Below are 18,031 nucleotides of genomic sequence, written 5' to 3'. Positions count from 1 at the left end.
ACATTTTTAATTCCAACACAAAGATATACAGGTAAATTTTATGTAAAGTGAACCTAGAGATTCTCCTAACCCCAAACACATCATCTTAGTGGGTATGAAGTCATTAAGCTCTAAGACCAGGCAGTCTGACAGGCTGACACCATAGTAGCCGTCCATTCCACTATCCTTCAACTTGGCTACAGCTAACCAGGAGCAATAACAATAGACTCTTCATGATGATGTCTCTGCTGGTTTGAATTTTTCCAGAGCTGTTGCTGAATTTCCTACTTTTTAACTGCCTATGTTCAGATAAGAGGACCTGAACAGAGTTACGTAAAAAAAAAAAAGAACTAACACGCAATGATGGGTTCATGGTTACCAAACCCAGACAGGTAAACAAAGCAGATTGATTGGATGGACTCTAAAGTGCAAAGTTTAGTTTTTTGCAAAGCATTGAAAGCTATATTATATACTTTACACCAGAAGACCATAGTTTACCAAATTACGAAACCAGCACAGGCCAATAAGCCAATTGAGAAAATATTTATTGAGGTTATAGATCAGTTTAGCAGTACTATGGTTTTCTCAAATTGGTATTTATTTATTTTATTTTATTTTTTGCACTCAGACAACCCGTGACCTGTTAACCTTAGAAAGCATGCAGGTTTGAGGTGTTTAGCATGAATTTATTTTTTAGACCCGTAGGCTGTCCATCTATATTTTTACTGTACAATGATATCCTTTTAAGAGCCTACTGATAAAATTTTCTGCATGACACAAACTGTGAAGTCATCACTGGCCATCCTACCCATTTGAGAACCCTTTTTTAACTGTTCCAGTCATAATAATTGTTGTGATCATTTTCTTTTTCTCTGATTGTTGGACTTGGGAGAACAATCGAATACAACAAAATCACATATTTTAATTCCACAGGTTAAGGTTGGGGTCGTAACTGATGATGTCATGGTCCTTCAGTCTGCGTCTCCACGGTGTATCTCCACCATGCCCCCCCCCCACACACACACCTCTCTCTGTTTATGTGCTTGCTGCTCTGTGTGTGTGTTGAGACCTAATGTGTGGTTAGACCACGATGATTACAGTTAACATTTTAGTCAACATGTGTCATAATAAGACAAGATTCATTTTCTTGCAGTAAAGTGAATGCTGCACTGATGATGATGCTATGAGAAATGGAAACCAGACTTATAAATGTCCTTTTATTGCTTAATTTATATTCTCTACCTAACCAACAAATGAATCTGCAACTTGCCACTAATGCCGAACATGCATTCTTCTCATTTTAATTTAATTGTTGTTACTGTTCTTGTGACTGCAATTTAAAGTAATCTGGGCAAAGCTGTAAATTTCAAAACAAATAAAACTGAGCACAAACCAGAAGTGGTTGTAAGACTAGAGGGCCAACAGAATACGGTCACATTTCTATCCCCAATGTAGCACATCATGTTTTAAGAGTAGTCGTTCGATAATTAGTGAATAATATGCAGCTGAAAATTACCTTAAAATGGTAAAAGCAAACTCGCACTTTTTACTCTAGGCAAGCAGAAAATGTAATATTTGTTTCATTAAATTTCTGAAGTTCTCCTAATCCAAAGACGGTTATGGCACACATTCCAAACTATTGTTTTCACCCCTATATTAAATTTTGCTTTTCCCCAAAGTAAAAGGCAAGCATTAGAACCTATGATGATTTAAACCTCACAGGGACTCAGGCCACAAGATGCCCTGGGAGAAAAACCTATTGAGGCGCATTACTGACCACTAAAGTTAATGTTGCAACCATTTTGCGAGTTGATGATTTAGTCATTGCACCACAAGTAGCTGTTAATTTGAAAGCTCCCAAAGTCAGTTGATCTGTCACTGTTGGTGTTTTTGGCCATGGTGTTATAGTTTGACTCCCATTGGATGAGTCAAACCAGACAGAGCAGAAGAGATGGATTTATATCCAACCAAAAAGCTCAGGCACTGAAACAAATCCAGTCACATATTAATGCTTAGTCAGAATCCCAGATTTAACAGGGTTTCCCTAGTTAAAACACAGATCAATATGTCTGAAGATATGCGTTGTCGTTACATGGATAACAGTAACCTTACTATTAAATAAAACATTTCACTGGTAGCGTAGTAGAAGTTGAATCTTATCTTGTATTTTCTTAAGCTGACAGTATAGTACTCACATTCGGCAAGGCTGACTCCATAGTAGCCATCTATCCCATTAGCCCTGAGCGTGCAGGCCCATTCACAGCACTCGAAGATTTTGCCGTTGGCTGCAGCCAGGAAGAGCAAAAACCAACAGGCTCCTCATGATGGTATTTTTGCTTGTCCAAATGTGTCTAAAGCTGCTGCTGCTTTCCCTTTTTATTGGCAAAAATGCTCAGCTGCTGCCCAGGCTTGCTTTTGCATCAAAGTGGAAAAGCAAGCAGTATTGAGCTTATGGTTAAAAAATAGAGCTGTACAAACAAAGCATATCGATCCAGCTGAGAAAGATCCCCAAAGTTTGGAGAAGTTCTAACTAGATAAGAGGACCCAAATACACACAAGGGAAGGGTTAGGTAAGAATAGAAATGCAAGCAATGGTGAATTTACAGTAAAAAAAAAATACAGTTGAACAAACAAAACACGTTGTTTGGGCTGAAATAGAATTTCTTGTCTGTTTTTACTTAAGAAAAGGTCTAATCAAAGACACAAAGCATTCCATATTTACTGATTTATTTAGAACACATGAGACCACATTTTCTTAATTTTTTAAATGAGGAATGAAAAACATTGAAAGAGTAGAGATTTTAACTGATTTTAATCATTTGGATCACCCAATATGTTTTCCTTTAAAAGTAGAAACAGAGGAGGATGGAGACAATTTACTATGTCGATGACACCCTTCTGTTTATGTGTTGATTAAAGACCACATCCGGACAAATAGGGCCTGAGATCCTGGCCCTGACAGCGAGTGCGCCAGGCAACCCTAAAACCAGATTCAAAGGTCAGTCCAATGAACACAGAACTATCAGTGCATCCCAATCACATAATGATCTGTTCTTACCAGGCTGTGATGCCTTGTTCCCTAACGATACGTTTGGCACAATTGATCGCAGGGGTGACATCATCTGTCAAAAGCACTGTGGCCGAAGGGGGAAAGAAAAAAGTTAACACTGTGGAATAATAAGGACAACATCTGGGAAAAGTGAGTGAAAGTGCTTTTATCAAAAACACTTATATATATATACACAAAATCAATATTACAGATTGAGAAAAGAAAGTAAATAAATCAGTTTTAGAATAAATCAAGAAATGTATTAAGCCACTGAAGATGATTTACTGCTGAAGACTTAACCTCAGATCATCACTGACCGTTGCAGTCAATGTTGCATCCATTTGCTGAACGAATGCGGCGGTCATTGCACCACCAGCGGCTATTTATCTGAAAGATGCCGAAGTCAGTGGATCCATCAGTGTTACGATTTGTTGCCTTTGTGTTATAGTTTGACTCATGTTTGGTCAGGCAAACCCCTGCAGACAGAACAGAAGAGATGGAAATGCAGATTGCCTGAAAGATAAAGGACAAGAGTCCTTTGCACGTCCTGAACTAACTACTTCTCACATGCTGACACTTTGTTAGAGTCCCTTCTCGTCATATTTTAACCCTCTGATTTCTTAGGGTCATCTGTGATTAACCCTAATCACAGATAATCAGAGTATGTAATTTTTTATTTTAATCATATTCCTAATTGACATGCATCAAAAATGATTCATTGGTTCAGATCACATAGATGTCAAAAGCAAGAACAAAACACCTTCACCCCAACTCACTGACTCGCTTACTCTGGAATCTTTTGCACACCATGCAAGTGAGCTGTAACACAGACTGCAAGTTTACAGAGTGGAATATTTTGTAATAAAGAAACCTTCCTCTGTCTTGGCTCTACCTGAGCTGTGAGATACGTCTATAACGCCGACGTTAACTCTAAAAAGCAGTGGGATAAAAAGTTGCATCATGATGGTTAGTGGAGGAAAGATTTGTAAGAAGTATGTAAGAATTGATGAAGCTGATCAGAAAGATGACTTATGGTCTCTGTTTCTATCTCACATTCAATCACTTTTGCTCATGAAACCATGTACAACTTTTTGCTCTGATCATTTAATAAATAAACAAACTTGGATTGCAAAACAGAGACATTTCTCTTCAGGGTCTTACCAAAAACTCAGAAATTGTTACTGTTATATTTTCTTTCAACCTGACTTCATGACAATCAGCACCATACATGACATTAATTGATAGTTCATTGAACTCTTACTGATGCCAGAGAACCACTCAGGGAAAAAGCTACGGTAGCTTTGTTCTGATATATAATCTCCAGTTACTTGTGCCAAATATCCAAATAAATGGGTAGAGATGAACCTACTCCTGACTCTTATCCCAGTCACTTCAATGGTGAACTGCTTATTTTGGTGACCATCCAGGGTTGATCACCTTAGATTGTTTAAGTAAAAGGCTGTACTCACAGTTAGCCAGGCTGACACCACCATAGCCATCCATCCCGTTTGCCTTCAGCTTACGGGCCCAGTCACAGCGCTCAAAGACTTTAGCACTGGCCACAGTTATCAAAAGCAAGAAAACAAACACACTCCTCATGATGATGTCTGTGCTGTTTCACAGTTGCTGCTGAATCTCCTTATTGCTGAAATAGCTCAGCTGAAAAAGCTGTGACTGTCTGGGTTCAGATCAGAGGATCCAAATGTGCAATAAATGATGGGTTACATGAAAAAGCTGGGTTCATGATTACACAATCCAGAGAGACAAATAAAACACACTGAACGAGATGAAATGTATTCCAAAGTTCAGGAAAGTTAACAAACAATAAATAAAACCCAATGATGGCACTGAGCCCAAAGAAACACTAAATGGAAAAGTCCAAATTACTCATATTTGAGATGCTGCTCCACGGGGCGCACTACTGGCAGCTCATTGTGACAGCAAGAATAGGAAAGGGGTTTGTAAGGTGTAGCAGAATTCTAACAATAATGGCCAGGTATTACATGCTTTTCATTAGAAAAATGATGCCATGGGCCACTTTAAAATCAACATGTGATGTTATAAAATTGTCAGTCTGTGACTCCGTGTTTATGTTTAGTTTATTAGTATTCTGTGGTTTTGGTTACCTTGGGTGTTTGTACTCTTCTGTTCATGGTTCATGTTCCCATGTTCTGAGTCCCCCAGTCTGTGTTAAGTTGGTGTGTTATGTCATTACGTGTATGTGTTTCCTCTTTTACTTTGAAGGTCCGTGTCTGTTCTCAGTGTGTTCAATTTACTTTTCCCCTGTCTCGTCAGGTCAGATTACTCCTAGCTGTGCCCTCCTTTCATCCCCTCATTATCCTTCTGTGTATTTTAACCTCGTGTCAGCCTCTGTTAGTTGCTGGTTCGTCTGCGTTATTCCCCGCCGTCATTCTGTGTTTATTCCTCCGGCTTCCTGGTCATTCTCACTGCAAGGTACCCTCGTTCGTGTTCTGGCTTTGTGTTTAGTTTTAGTTTTCCCAGTTTAGAGTTTTTACTGTTCTGTTTCTCACCACCCTTTTTTGTTGTACTTCACCTGTTGTTAATAAAGCTCACCCTCCAATTAAGCAGTCTGCATCTTGGGTCCGTTATTAATCCACACGGCCTGCCTCGGCACCCCGTGACAAAAATAAAAAAAATGATAAAAACAGGCTCACAGAAAAGGTGACTCATGGAATAAGAGGCCAACAGGGTTTGTGCTTGAGCACCACCTGGGGTCTGTCTGTGCATGTGCCAGCCCACTTTGCTCCTTGAGGTGATGGTCAACTTGTAATGCTGGCACACTTTGCAAGCAAAATCAAAAAAAGTTGTTAGACTCCAACTGCAACAAAACTACATCCTTGGGGGAAAAAAAAGATGAATCTAGGACTATTGAGGATAGATAGGTGCATAGTTTATACTTTATGTATTTGGTTTTGGGGTTTAGTGTAAATTTGTAGTAGTAAAGTATAAGCATGGTAAAGATGACCACTCACAGTTGGTATTCTCATTAAAAATGAAAATCAGTGTTTGATTAGTAATCAGTTTTAGATTGCGTTAGCTTTGTTCCTATTTTTGTTAATGTGTGTTATGCCACAAAATGAGCTATATCACTTATGTTTTGGTCTTACATGGTATGACCATGTATCAACTGTTTTATATTGTTTCTATAATTTCTAATATGTAATTAGATTGGCATACATTAATGTATTTTAGTTTTTTTACTTATGTTTCAGCACAACTTCATGCCCAGCTAATTTAAGGAACTTGGAAAGAAAAGCGTCTGAACTTCTTTAAGTTTCTTGGAGACATTTCACCTCTCATCCGAGAAAGTCCCAGATTGAAGCCCTATCAGAGTGTCCCCAAACTTTGGTAAAGGCAGAGGATGACTGCAATCTTTACCTAAACCATATTAGGAAACAGATCCAGGTCAATGCCTCAGCCTCTGTATCACCTCTCTTTTGAGAGATTTACCATGTTTGCTACATTGTTGAGCTTTATGTCACTCATTTTACAGCATCCAGTTTGGGTTAGTTGAGATCTAGGACAGATGATATACGAATCATTTTGGGATGTTTTAAGGGTGAAATGTGCTGCAGGATCATTGAAACATTAATATTGTTTTCCCAGTTATAGCAAGTTCAAATTTATCTAAAAAAACAAACAAAACTGTTGATCAAAGTTCAGTTACCTAACACACGCAGAGACTGGGACAAAACATGTTTCAACATATTTGCTCAAATTGACCCGCACTTAAAATAAACAGCACACTGAATATGATAAACACAAAGTGGCTGCACTCAAATCTGCTGCACTTTCTGCTTAATGTGAATCCATTCTATCTGTGATAAGTATGGTTTATGTTAAAGCAACGGCTGGTCATAAAATCTCAACAGGCCTTTGAAGGCTGATGGGTAAAAAGAGGATGTTTCATGCCTTATATGACATTCCTCTTCCTGCATACAAAGATTCCTATGAGTGCCACATACTCTACTCTACTCTACTTTGCTAGACCCTCCCCTGCACAGTTCCCGCTGGTTTCCTCTTTGTGGAGCAAAGTGGGCGATAAACAAATGAGAGAAAATCCGATCAGCTGATCACTGATCAGTTTCATGATTTAATTAGCAGGGGGTGGGGAGAGGGGGGCATGAGAAGAAGAAGCACCTGCGATGTCAGGAAGTCAGTGACAGGTAAACCCACAGGAAGTTTTTCTGCCCTATCGGCTACAGGATGATGCGAACTGTTTCTACGAATATGTAACACGATCAACGATCGGAAGATAACAAGTTCCGTTAAACAAAATCAGTAACTGTGATTTAGGTTCAATACGAAAAGTTTGAGGAAAAATCTCAACGACGTGCTGTCACTGAAGGCATCACACAGTATTGACATGTTGTCATTTAAGTGTATTTGTTGGGGAGTAACGGAATACATGTACCGCCGTTACGTATTTAAAATACAAAATATGAGTAACTGTATTCCGTTACAGTTACCTTTTAAAAAGGTGGTATTCAGAATACAGTTACTTTGTTGAAATAAATGGATTACACTGCGGTACTTTCCTGTTTCATATTGTCGCGGGTCAGGACTGTTTGGGTTTTGTTTGACAGCTACGTTCTGTTGTTCCAGGCGGCAGCGTTACGGTTGCCATGGTTACAGGGCGACGCTCTCTCTCTCTCTGCGACTGTGTGTTTCCTGGGTGAGAAAGCGCCTTTTCGTTGTTGTTGTGCTAAGCTAACAGGCAGAATGCTACAAGCATAGCTCTAAAGAATGTAGCATCATGGGCAGTGTAGTCCGTGTTGCAGGGAGAATGGACTGCCATACACGTTATGTGTCTGTGAGCGCGAGGAGGGAGAAAAAGGGGAGTGGAAAGGTACGAGTTGTCATCGAGGAAAAACGGGAGCTGGAAGCATGTAAATATAATAATAACCACTGCAGCCAAGAAGAGTGCCTGACGAGCCCAGTTGTAAGTAAGCTATTAAGACTCGACTGTACGCTGTGTTCGTGTTTTCCTCCGAAAACAATAAGTTCCGTTGGAGCAGTCTTTCAAAGCCTCTCTCTGTCTCTCGCAAGAAAAGTTGACCCACACAACAAAGTAAAGCTATTTTTCGGCTACGAGCCGACAGGGACCCCGCCGTATTAGTCAGAGGTCCCTTTACTACAGTTCGGAGTCGCGGACCTTCAGTAATAGTAATAAATCACACAGCAATAGTACATTCACGTTGTTGTAAAAAGCACGATAATATATTAAGTAATCCAAAGTATTCAGAATCCGTTACTGTCATTGAGTAACGTAACGGAATATGTTACAGAATACATTTTGGGGCATGTATTCTGTATTCTGTATTGGAATACATTTTAAAAGTAACCTTCCCAACACTTTTTATTATTGCCTGTGGCTTCCTGACTGACTTCAGCCACTCACAATGTTTGTTTTAACATTCAGTGAAGGCCTCACAGAGGTACCCATGTTCCCCTTTATGTCAGCTAATTTTGATGCTTTATAGTAAGTGTTGTTCACTTTGACCATTTGAAAGCTTTTTCTCTCTTCTTTGTTGCATTTAAATAGAGAACCCATTGCTTTCCCCAAAAACCATCCTGTCACAGGGGAAGAGGAGGAGGTTTTGACCTAAGTGACTGAACTGGTCAAATTGTCGATCTGACATCGAGAGGAGAATGAAGAACATCTCTCTTCTGTGGCTCCTCTGTAAGTACACTGTAATGATTATCTATGAAAACCTGTTGTTTCTTTATCACAAAACTTCCTGGTTGGTGTGGAATCACGGTTTTTTTCAAGGAGACCACAAAGAACAAAGAGGGTCAACAGGAGTAAGTGTAGAAAATCGGTGCAGATTATAGGTAAATGAGCTCATAGACATCTATGATATGAAAAGCTGCTACATTAAAAGTTAGAATCTTACTTAAGTATTAATAAAAATGTTTTATCATCTATAATGTAAATGTCATGCATTCTTCTCACTCATATCAACAATATTATTGAATTATAATTATTTATTTATGTGTGTATCATTATAATGTTGCTTGATGTTTGGAATAACCTATATGCTGCTGAGTAACTTTATTTACAATAAAATAAGATCATAAAGTAAGTAGTAAGTAAGCTTTACAATAAATTGCAAGGGGCACACATTGTCTAATCTAAACTACAATGGAGCCGAAGAAGAAAACTGAAAAACAAAGAAATATCTGATTGTATTATAAAGTGAGGACAATTTCAGTTAAGTGCTGTAAATGTACTGTCAGTATCACTGGTGATATTACAAGATTACCAGCACTCTAGCCCAGCACACATGTCTCTGTGTAGGACATGAGAAAAAAAAAGTTTCCTCCTCTCTCTGCTCATCAGTGCGTAACTCAACCAAATCCATGACATCTGTGTTCTCCACAGTCTGGTGGTTTTCTGTTTTCTCTGCTACATCTCACAGATGTAACATTTTCTACAGCTACTTTTAGTACCACTGATATTCATTTAGACTCTTTTTCTCCAATCGATCTTTCTGAGTTAACTTCAATAATTACTTGCTCCAGTTTCACATACTGCGCTGCAGTGGTTTGTATCACATCTATCTAATAGACTCCAATTTGTACATGTAAATGGAGAGACCTCTTCACACACTAAGGTCAATTATGGAGTTCCACAGGGTTCAGTGCTAGGACCCATTCTATTTACATTCTATGGAACATACATTCCCTTAAGCCAGGTGTGGGCAATTCCAGGCCCCGAGGGCCAGTGTCCTGTAAGTTTTAGATCTCACCTTGGGTCAACACACCTGAATCACATGATTAGTTAGTTACCAGGCCTCTGGAGAACTTCAGGACATGTTGAGGAGCTAATTAACCATTTAAATCAGCTGTGTTTGATCAAGGACATATCTAAAACCTGCAGGACACGGGCCCTAGGGGCCTGGAATTGCCCACCCCTGCCTTAGACCGTATCATTAGAAGACATAGCATAAATTTTCACTGCTATGAAGATGACACACAACTCTATCTGTCCATGAAGCCAGATAACACACACCATTAGTTAAACTGCAGGAATGTCTTAAAGACATAAAGACCTGGATGGCCGCTAACTTTCTGCTTCTTAATTCAGATAAAACTGAGGTTATTGTACTCGGCCCTGAAAATCTTAGAAATATGGTATCTAACCAGATTCTTACTCTGGATGGCATTACCTTGGCCTCCAGTAACGCTGTGAGGAACCTTGGAGTCATTTTTGACCAGGATATGTCCTTCAACGCACATATTAAACAAATATGTAAGACTGCTTTCTTCCATTTGCGCAACATCTCTAAAGTTAGAAATATCCTGTCTCAGAGTGACGCTGAAAAACTAGTTCATGTATTTATTACTTCCAGGCTGGACTACTGTAATTCATTATTATCAGGATGTCCTAAAAACTCCCTGAAAAGCCTTCAGCTAATCCAAAATGCTGCAGCAAGAGTCCTGACAGGGACTAGAAAGAGAGAGCATATTTCTCCTGTTTTGGCTTCCCTTCATTGGCTTCCTGTTAAATCCAGAATTGAATTCAAAATCCTGCTCCTCACATACAAGGTCTTAAATAATCAGGTCCCATCTTATCTTAATGACCTTGTAGTACCATATCACCCTATTAGAGCACTTCGCTCTCGCTCTGCAGGCCTACTTGTTGTTCCTAGAGTATTTAAAAGTAGAATGGGAGGGAGAGCCTTCAGTTTTCAGGCCCTCTTCTGTGGAACCAGCTTCCAGTTTGGATTCGGGAGACAGACACGATCTCTACTTTTAAGATTAGGCTTAAAACTTTCCTTTTTGCTAAAGCATACAGTTAGGGTTGGACCAGGTGACCCTGAATCCTCCCTTAGTTATGCTGCAATAGACGTAGGCTGCCAGGGGATTGCCTTGATGCATTGAGTTTTTCCTTTCCAGTCACCTTTCTCACTCACTATGTGTTAACAGACCTCTCTGCATTGAATCATATCTGTTATTAACCTCTGTCTCTCTTCCACAGCATGTCTTTATCCTGTTTTCCTTCTCTCACCCCAACCGGTCGCAGCAGATGGGTTTCAAACATCAGAATAAAATTCTTCTGAGTTGATCCACAACCAGCTTTGTTCTTTTATCAGTATTACTCTGTATAAGCTGTGTTTGATAGAAATGTAATGATACAGGTCACAAATGACAGCATGTGTATCAGGTGAAAAACCACACTTACCGTTCTCTTACATCCCCGGTGTGTTCTTAAAGGAAATCACTTTAAGCTTTTAATTTCTTTTTCAGGTTTCCATTGTTTCTAATATAACATATAATTTGCTTTTCTTTTCTAATGTATTTATGAGAATATTTAAGTTAATGATTCAGTACAATGTTTCAATTTGACCTCATGGTGGCAGTGTTGTCACACTGGTAAGGTTACGACTGGAACACAGACGAATCTAATAGTGAGCATTGAAGTAAATTTAGAGATTACAGTCTTCAAACCAGAAGTAGTTATCTCTGTTTTCATATGTCATGATCCTTAAAAATATAACCAATCATGAGAATAATGACAAAAAATAATGTAAGAATCTAAATAAATGTATAAATAAAATATATACATAAATAAAAATCAATAAATAAAATATAGATGACAGACTGTTAATAATAAGAGCCTCCACAACAGTTATATTCAAAGGCAAAGGAAGGAAATAATTATTATTTATGTTTTTATTATTATCATTGTTGGCAGAACACTTTTCAAACCAAGAAGATCCTGTGTTTGAATCCACCACCTTTCAGTGCCTGCATGTTCCTGTGGGTACTTCAGATTCCTCCACCACAATCTGTCCAACACATCCAACTTATTCCATCTAAAGTGTTTGTTTGATGACCACAGTTTCTTTTTTAAATTTATGTTGACTCACTGCCAGCACAGAGAAAGGAAGTGAAAATTTAGTGGTTCCTCTTGGTTCCACCTCCTCTCTCTTTGGCTGTTCCATCACATGTTGTACTATCTTTAAATATCTTTTTGTTTTTGTCTGTTATTGAAATATAACTGTCAAACATTCACATTAGGCTGTTTGGTATATAGAACACTTTAACAAGGTGACCTCAGACACTTTTTGAAGAAATCTTTGTGTGGATTTTTTTCCATCCTGATGATCAGAAGAGTGTTTGAAGGTGTCAGAGATTCTTCAGAACAACAGTAAGTGTTTAAAATTAACGCCTTTCAGTCTTTTAGGTAAACTGACAGGTTGACTGAAGTCTGTGAGCTTCAGTCGATTAACACAAACATAAAAAAAAAAAATCACCTCAACCAAGTGGAATTGTACTCAGTTACTCGCCTCTACTCTGATTACAGTCATGTCTGTTTCTGCTATTCTTTGTCTCTCACTGTAAATATGTTTGTTTTGTTCTGTGGAGATCATTCAAGAACTGAACCTGTTCTGCTCTTTAATGATGACGCACTTTCTGATCTTCCTGCTGTCCAGCCTCGTCACTCTGATGTGACTTCCTTCAGAGACTTTGAGAAGTGTTGAGTTTGGATGAGTGTCTGAAAGACAAAGTTTTATTTAATCCTTAAATTTAATTTCATGTAGTCAGATTTTAAAGTCAGGTTCTATTATTCTGTCACAGGAGATACCAAAGGTTCAGATTTTATGAAAATCAACGTGTCGGATGAAAATCAACGTGTCGGATCAGCAGACCTGGACAACATGGAAATGTCTGCTGTAACTGCATCGGCTTTGCTGTTTGTCGGTGTCTTCATGTTTGTCTCTGCAGGTGAGCTTTATAAGGATGTTTTTATTAAGAGAAATAAACAGTGTCCGCGTTGTTTAAATGTTACTTCTCAAATGTTTATTTTCATATTTCATATTCAATTTGTTTATGTCTTTGAGGGCATCACGAGTTGTTGTTTGTGTGAACATAAGTGCTTGGTCTGCAATTTGAACCACAGAGAAAAAGAACTGTAATGTGTGTGTCAGTGTGATGTGTTGTAGTTCCAATTGTCAGTATACAGCTACAAATCTTTTTGGTTACAGTATAAATTTAAGCTATGATACAGCAGCTGCCTGCATAATAACAATCCTATTTTTTGTAGATATTGTCATAATATTCAGATGTGCTGACGGGTGGAGGTGGGGTTGCAGTTGCAGTGTAATGCATTGGCAGCATTTGCCCTCATGGTGACAATCACAATGAACACTTCATATTTTCTCCCTCTTTTATTTTCACCTACCTCCACCTCTGGAGGCCCGGCAACTCCACCTTATTGCCTCTGGATAACTCAGTATCATAGGCACACTCATTAACTGATCCCATGTGTAAAAGACAAAGCCTCCTAGTAAAGTCATTAATAATTAGGATTCTTGATTAGTGAAAATGCACAGTCACTCAGCATAGCAATAAGGTAACCACAAAAGATCAATAATGCAATACATTAAAATAATACAAATAATTCAATAACCTCTCTGCTCTGAATTGTTTCCTCTTTCAGAGCAGAAAACTATCACAGCTGAGTCTGGACAGGACGTCACTCTGACATGTCGAGCTCCGAATGACAACATCATAGTTACAGAGTGGAGCAGAGCCGATCTGGAGATGGAACATGTCCTCTTGTACCGAGATGAACAGTTTGATCCAGAAGAGCAGCATCTATCATTTAAGAACCGGGTGGATCTGCAGGACAGACAGATGAAGGGTGGAGACGTGTCTTTGATTCTGAACAATGTGACGATTAATGACACTGGAACATACGAATGTCGTGTCATCAATGGAAGACCAAACCGCGGACGGGTTGCCCTATTGAAGAACGAACCCATTTGCATCCTTTACACTGAGTGTTGTTGATCCTCCAGGTGAGTGAGTAGAGTTGAGTGTGTGTGTGATCAGAGGTGAAGCTGCTTCCTGGTTGTTGATGTTTGTTTGTAAAGATGTTGTTGATGAGACTTTGTAGAAAGCAGCTGGTCTGAGTGATGTGATCAGAGTGCAGTAGATAATGTCTGACAGCAGTTTGAAGAGCAAATGGATTCTGTTCTGTTCTTCACTCATCACCTACCTGACAGCTGACACCTCACACCTGTTTCTCACCTGCAGGTCAGACAGGAGGAGACACAGAGGATGGATCTGTTGGACTCATAGTTAGCCTGTCTGCTTGTATCTGTCTTGCTGCTCTGGTTCTAGGTTTCTATAGCTACAGGAAACATAAACAACAAAAAACGGGACTGATATCAGCAGGAGATATTCTCGGAAAATGTAGAAAAAAAAAGAAAAGAAAATTCCTGTCAAAGTAAATACTGTGTTGTTTGTTTACTTTTAACCAACATCATTTGGCATAAAACTGAAAGCTTTACAAATCAAGAAATTATTAAAATTCAGTAATCAAAATAGTCAGTATTCTAAATTCAATCAAAGAAAAGAAAAATCCAATAGAGTGATGGTGATGCTGATTTTCCAGCAGATGTCTTCACTTTCTCTCATTCTACTGCATCCAGTTAGATGTGTTCAAAGATGCTGGTATGTTTGAAGAATAAAAAACACAATTTTATCGTTAAACCAAACAACATCAGATTAATTTTTTGTTTGTTTTTGAACATAGCTGACAGAGCTCTCCTCTCATAACCTTCAGCAGAACAGCTAGAATCCCATAGTTCTCTGCAGTTTTTGTTGTTATGTACATGATTCAAGTTAAATTTAGTTTTCTATGGAAAGAGCTTGGTGCAAACACGAGGTGTCATCAACATACCGCAATCACATTTCTTCATATTTCTAACCTGTCACTATAAGATGCTCTTTCAGTTTCTGAAAGCGCTTCAGTTGAATTTCAGTTGAATTTCATACCACATGATAATATTAATCTGCTCTCACAGTTCATTAATTCAAGATCAGTTTATTTTTTTAAAAAACATGTTCCTGCAAGTGTTTCACAATAAAAGACTTGTTAAGAAATGAAGCATTTTTGCACCAGAGTTAGAGGGCTTTTAATTCGTAATCAAGACATTGTGAAAAGAAATATCATGAATAAAGTGAAGTAAAAAAAAAAAAAAAAAAAAAATATATATATATATATATATATGTAATATCTTACGTTTCACTATACAGTGGAATAAATAAGTTCTTCCTTAGAGTTTATATTAGACGTATTACAGCCTGATCAGGAGGCAGAGACACACTTCAACAATCATAGTTATATTCCTGTTCACGTGACTTTTAATCTCTTTTAAGTTAATTAAAATGTATCCAATATTAAATGTAACACTGCCATTTTATTAGGAACAACACATCATGTTTTTCATACACAGTATGCTCACTTATAAAACATTGCTAAAAGTTAAACATCGTATTTAAACGGAAACATCTCCCTCTAGTGGCCATATATAAACACGTGTGAGGATGGTGTGAATGTAATTTAATCAAATGTGAATCATAGTGTTCCAGTCAGTCATCAGTGTGTCTCTGCACAGCTGTAATTAAAATGTGTTCAGAGGGCCTCAGTGTCTGAATGGTTCCAGTTCAGCTCCATAACAGCAGCGTCCCTGGTTTGATTCCTGTGTTTCAGCTCATATCTGCCTCTCTCACTGAGGGGGACGTCCACTACATGGACATGGATTTGTTCATCAACCAAGCTACAGATCACAGAGAACAGAGGATAATTTTTCCATGCTTCTTTTCATATATGTGAACTAACAAATGTTTTAATTCTGAAAAATGAAGAATTAAGAAAAAAAGTGCTGTGTGAGTATAGGTATTGTTTTTTTAAGTTATTTGATGACTTGTGTCTATATAATGAATAAAGTTCACATGTATCGTGATCACAGTAACAACTTTCCTAGAATTAATCTCTGTTTTAGATATTTAATTCATATTACTGTTTAATTTTGTTCATTTTAATCAGATCAAGATGTTGGAGAAGATGATGTCATCACTGACATCATGTGCAGTGTCATCAACATATCAAACTGTCAGCTACAGCCAATCAGTGTTTTCATATTTTTTTTTATAATGTGAGGATATCTGTAAATCCTCACATAATGTATCTTTGACAAGATTTAAAATATTATAATACTAGTTTCTCCCTCTCCCTTCCCCTGTTTGAGGGGCGTGGGAATAATGAGGAAAATTGGAATGAACCAACGATTTTAAAATCAAACACTAAAATGGCACCATGGAAACTGGGAGCTCAAAAGGTTTTAACATTAAATGGAAAACCCGAAAACCCCACCCTGGGAATTTCACCAAGAGAATATCTAGTTTGAATCTTAAGACAGAGTTGTGGTTCAGTGTGAAAATAAAAATATTTTATTATTTAAAAAGCTATTTTATTTATTTTATTATTTTATTTGGGTAATTTTATTAGATCAAGATGCTGGAGAAGTTCTGATGATCACTGTCATCAACATATCAATATATCAAACTTTCATCGACAGCCAGTCAGACAAAGTGATTGGTTGTCACTGGCTGGTAGGGCTGGAAACGCAACCAGCCAGTGACCCCTGGGGAGTGGGATGGAGGGAAAAGGTGTGAGTCACTGAAAACGAGGGAAACAGGTGTTTTTTCAACCCTGCTAAATTGTCTCCAAAAGAAAACTCACTATGGTGGCTATTAAACCCTGGAGCTGGACCATAAACAGTCACTATGAGACCTCAATAAAAGACTCAACAACGATTGTTTCTAAAATATGTGGCCCATTGCACATGGTCAGTATTGCCCACATGCAAAAGACCCAAAACATTTTCGGACTTAAATTCATGAGACTATAATCAGTGTATTGATTGATATTGTTTATGTCTGGAGGTGTTCTGTCAGCAGTCAGAGGTGCAACGGGATCGTTTTCACCAGAAGACCACAGCATGACAGGTAACAGCTGTGGCGTCACCTGGCATTTAAAAACCGTGTTGTTATGTTATGTTATGTTATGTTATGTTATATTATGTTATGTTATGTTATGTTATGTTATGTTATGTTGCTGGCCACTTTATTGGGAACACCTGTTAAAAACGTTGAACTCTCCTTTTTCTTCAAGTGTAAAACACACATTTCAGTGCAGGTAAAACATCTTCATGTTCTCAGTCCCAAATAAAATAAAATAACATTTTCAAGGATAAAAGACAAGCAGGAAAACACCAGCTTATTGCAGGCACACCTTTTGGTTATTTATCAAAATAATTCACAAAATCAATTAGTCGTGTCCATCTGGAGGTCTTTTTTAAGCTCAGTTTTCAGCACCAAGGACATAGAGCAGCACCCTGAGTTTCAGCACCATTAAGTCCACAGACTGGGGAGCTGACTCAGAGGTTTCTCACACAGGAAACAGCAAACACTCACAAGCTTTAAAACAAAGTTAAAACCCTCTAAGATTTCTTCATAAATTGAACTCAGTTATTATTAACGATGATGTTCCACTCTCCTGCTGCTCAACCTGTTGTACCTAAGGCCTAAAACAGACAAACAAGAAGAGAAGAGGTATGGACAAGCCTGCACAGACTCTGGTAAATCGCAAGACTTGGGGTGCGTTTTTCTGGGGGTGGACATAGTAAGCAATGATCCAAACATCTTGATCTCAGGGTGGGAATTGTGTTGGATTTATTCACTCACACCTTGGTGGCTGAAATCAGTGTTTAAATGCAAGATCATATAAATGACATGTGCAGTGCATTATTAGTATTATTTTTTATCATTATTATCCATCCATACATCTTCTTCAGGTTATCTGGGTCCGGGTCGTGGGGGCAGCAGCCTAAGCAGAGAAGCTCAGGACTCTCTCTCCAGCCACCTCCTCGTTTAACTGACAACACTTTAAAGTCTGAAGGACGTCTTGTTTTGCTGAATCCTGCTGTTGATGGGACAAATTGTTCGTGTGCAGTTTGGGAAATGAAAAATATGGTATTGTGCCATTTTAATCCTTCGGCATTTGTTTGATTTTATTTCTCATTTCTCATAAGATGAGTAACGGATTCAAAAAGGAGAAGATTCAGTTTAATCAGCTGCAACACGAGCTCAGTAATGTAAGTGTCGGAAAGTATCCACACA

At 38.3% G+C, this 18,031-nt stretch overlaps 1 protein-coding gene and 1 long non-coding RNA gene across 3 annotated transcripts; one reads left to right on the top strand and one right to left on the bottom strand.

Moving 5' to 3' along the window:
* Nucleotides 1–2,676: 2,676 nt before the first annotated feature.
* LOC146635233 (lysozyme C-like) lies at nucleotides 2,677–4,744 on the bottom strand. Its single transcript, XM_085346572.1, has 4 exons — nucleotides 4,498–4,744; nucleotides 3,346–3,504; nucleotides 3,038–3,113; nucleotides 2,677–2,959 (listed from the first exon to the last, which is right to left on the bottom strand). The coding sequence occupies exons 1-4, from the start codon at nucleotides 4,625–4,627 to the stop codon at nucleotides 2,893–2,895; spliced, it is 432 nt and encodes a 143-aa protein (XP_085202698.1). The 5' UTR covers nucleotides 4,628–4,744; the 3' UTR covers nucleotides 2,677–2,892.
* Nucleotides 4,745–7,112: 2,368 nt separating this feature from the next.
* On the top strand, nucleotides 7,113–13,866 carry LOC146635232 (uncharacterized). 2 transcript variants are annotated; one of them, XR_014905077.1, is made up of 4 exons: nucleotides 7,113–7,215; nucleotides 8,595–8,732; nucleotides 12,638–12,784; nucleotides 13,500–13,866. It is a non-coding gene; the product is annotated as an uncharacterized LOC146635232 (long non-coding RNA). The 2 variants fall into 2 exon arrangements; XR_014905076.1 differs by lacking the exon at nucleotides 7,113–7,215 and adding an exon at nucleotides 7,761–7,991.
* The last annotated feature ends 4,165 nt before the right edge of the window (nucleotides 13,867–18,031 follow it).

This window comes from Diplotaxodon limnothrissa, linkage group LG3 (assembly GCF_057381915.1).
Source record: "Diplotaxodon limnothrissa isolate DT_005_m linkage group LG3, D_limnothrissa_male_GT1.1, whole genome shotgun sequence".
In the NCBI taxonomy this organism is placed as follows: Eukaryota; Metazoa; Chordata; class Actinopteri; order Cichliformes; family Cichlidae; genus Diplotaxodon; species Diplotaxodon limnothrissa.
Note: the sequence above shows the minus strand (reverse complement) of the source record. Positions and strands in the feature narration are given on the sequence as shown.

Bases quoted from the DNA above. Each gene is read 5' to 3' on its own strand.
- LOC146635233 (XM_085346572.1), bottom strand. From the start codon at position 4,627: ATGAGGAGTGTGTTTGTTTTCTTGCTTTTGATAACTGTGGCCAGTGCT. The intron at 3,505-4,497 runs GTGAGTACAGCC...TTCTGTCTGCAG, and splicing joins TGGTGTCAGCCTGGCTAACT to GGGTTTGCCTGACCAAACAT. The intron at 2,960-3,037 runs GTAAGAACAGAT...ATCTGGTTTTAG, and splicing joins GAACAAGGCATCACAGCCTG to GGTTGCCTGGCGCACTCGCT.